Raw genomic sequence first — 2,680 nt, forward strand, 5'->3', positions numbered from 1 at the left:
CCGAGTTCATTTCTGCTGACACACTAGAGAACCGATTCTGGTAAGGTCCTCAACAGTCATTGTGAAGGTACTTTTTACAGTGATGTGACAGTCCGATGCTCTGACCATGTTCAAATCAGCATTGTTTTGTAGAGGCCAGTGAATATCAGGCAAAGGCACTCCCTGACTGACACACACACAAGTGAGCTGATCCTGTTGCAGAGAGCATGCGGAGCTGTTCAGTATCTGAGGATGAGCTGCATGATACACAATCGTGAAACATTATCAGCGAGAGAGTGTTATCAAAAGCTTTTCAATGATAAATGAATCAAGATGTGAAATGTAACTGCACTCACAGTGAACCTTCAAAGTCATGGTGGCACTGGCACTCCGATTTCTTCCAAATGTAGCTTCACATGTGATCTCTGCTTGATGATCTTCAGGGACAGGCATGTAAAGGAGCTGTTGGCTGAATATCAAATGCGTGTTCATTTTCCTTGGATATCTGATATCATAAAGCTTCTTTGAGCTGAGTCCCTTCCAGGTTAAATTTGGATCACTACCGAGGCAGAGATCTGGAAGTGTGCAAGTTATAAAAGCCTGCTTTCCAGCTACAAGGACCTCAGTGTTTAGACTGATGTTCAGTTTTGCTGAAAAAATAAGAAGAGCTAACTGTGTTATTTACCTGAATGCAGACACTCACTTACATTTCAACATTACAACTAAATAGCTGAAACATTTATAAAAATGTCCATTAATAAAGTGGTCAAGAATGTGACAAATTATTCTAGTCGACACTGATGGCAGTCAGATAGCATATAGTTTTACCAAATTAGTTGTTAATTCTCCATTGGAGTTTAAATGATATGCTGCTTTAAGTCAAACATACGTACCAGTAGAATAAGACACTCTGACCCTCTCATCATAAATGTGTGTTTCATTTGTTCTCCATTTTAACATGAGCCCGTACTCTTCGATTCTTTCGTTCCCACTGAAATCCCACAGAATAACACTGCATTCATTTTCAGGGGAAAGTAGTGGCCACATCAGTTTGTCCTTTTCCTCCACCATTGGTGGGCTGAGGGGGAACTCAGGGCTGCCTCTGAACCAGATATTTTGGGCAGAATACACTCTCACTGGAGTAGTAAATGCACAGGGGATCTGCCCGCCATGGCAGTGATGAGGTTCTTTTCCAGTCGCAATTCAAAGTCATAATCACCTGCATAAAACAATTATCATAGCAAAACAGAAATCATGAGAGATCATGACTACATTGTGAATCATGGTTTCTCATTGAATGACTGCTTGATCTCACCTCCTGGAGCGAGCGACCTGTTACTTGATCCAATCCACAGGTGTAGAACAAAGAGCAAAACCAGACACGTCTCATGCTGAACACTTTGTAACTTGTTTTTTTTTTTTTTTTTAAAGAACAGTATTATGAGATTGTGTACTTAAGAAGAAATTCTAAGGTTGCGTTGATCTTGATCTCCCCACACTGAACCTGGATATTCCTCTTTCAGTGCTTCTTGATGCTAGATTTCAGTTTGGTGTGCTGGAGATCTACTTATGTATGTGTGCATGTGTTTTTGAAGGAAGAGCTACAGAGACCAGTTAATAAATAACTGTGCTTGTGTGCATTTATTTTTATCTGGTACATACAACAAGAAATCAATAATGTTGGAGTTAGAACCATACATTTGTGGTAAATGCCTTAAATCAATGGTCACCATCCCGTTAAACGTGATTGACTAGTAGATCTTTATCACTGTTCCAGTAGCTCCCGAAAATAACAGTACAAAAATACATTTAATTTCTGCAGTCTTTGTACTGTATTTTTTGTACTTATTTTTCTGTTATTTTCGGGAGCTAGTGGGACAGTGATAAACAAACATACACTATGCCCTGTAAACAGTCCAGTGCCAGAGACACTGAAGACAGACACAAAGAGGAGAAAATACTGTAGGCAGAGCAAGCTCACTGTTCACCACAGGAAGAAATATAAACACTAAATTGAGGGGTTAAATGAATGTGTCAGCGAGAGGAACTGACTATCTTCCGAAAAATAGTGTTGTATAAAGTACTGTTTATAAGCGTAGCGTTGCTTTGTTTACAGTGTAGCGTCTGGACCAATCAAACACACAATATATATTTTGTTTTTATATTTAACAAATACTCTGTAACCCCCCTTCAGTTAACAAGCCATACGAGGACCCATGAACCCTTCCCCCCGGAATGCGTAACACCCCAGGAAGCCGAAACAGGCCCCTTTGTTGCATGGCAACCAACGCTGATATCACTGGGTTTATTGGCCAAAAGTATCTAAAGCAGGGAAAATCCCTGCATGTCCCAGGACAAACGCACAGTAGAAATGGACTTTTCTACTAATTAATTCATAGGAAAACCTTTCTTTGAATGAACACATATTCTTCAGGCCATTGTGTATATTATTGCTGTTTTGTATTAATCTGTTGTATTATAGACCATTTTTATTCATGCTTACGATAAACCACTCATTCATATAAGTAACTCTACCATGTCTAGTATCTATGAATTCGTATTCGGATGACCTAATTGAGAATGTATATTGTATGTTTACACCTACGCAACATATTAGTGTTCTAAGAGTCTTTAATAATTGTTACACAAGCTTCATACCACAAATTACCATGCTTTCCAACAAAGGGCCATAAAAACCGCC

General features: G+C 39.3%; 1 protein-coding gene across 1 annotated transcript; it reads right to left on the reverse strand.

The window, feature by feature from the left end:
• bckdhbl (branched chain keto acid dehydrogenase E1 subunit beta, like) lies at positions 1-1,535 on the reverse strand. Its single transcript, XM_016254533.1, has 4 exons — positions 1,295-1,535; positions 873-1,198; positions 336-629; positions 1-236 (listed from the first exon to the last, which is right to left on the reverse strand). The coding sequence occupies exons 2-4, from the start codon at positions 1,048-1,050 to the stop codon at positions 7-9; spliced, it is 702 nt and encodes a 233-aa protein (XP_016110019.1). The 5' UTR covers positions 1,051-1,198; positions 1,295-1,535; the 3' UTR covers positions 1-6.
• Positions 1,536-2,680: the final 1,145 nt, after the last annotated feature.

This window comes from Sinocyclocheilus grahami, unplaced genomic scaffold (genome assembly GCF_001515645.1).
Source record: "Sinocyclocheilus grahami isolate Dianchi unplaced genomic scaffold, SAMN03320097.WGS_v1.1 scaffold27.1, whole genome shotgun sequence".
NCBI classification, from domain to species: Eukaryota; Metazoa; Chordata; class Actinopteri; order Cypriniformes; family Cyprinidae; genus Sinocyclocheilus; species Sinocyclocheilus grahami.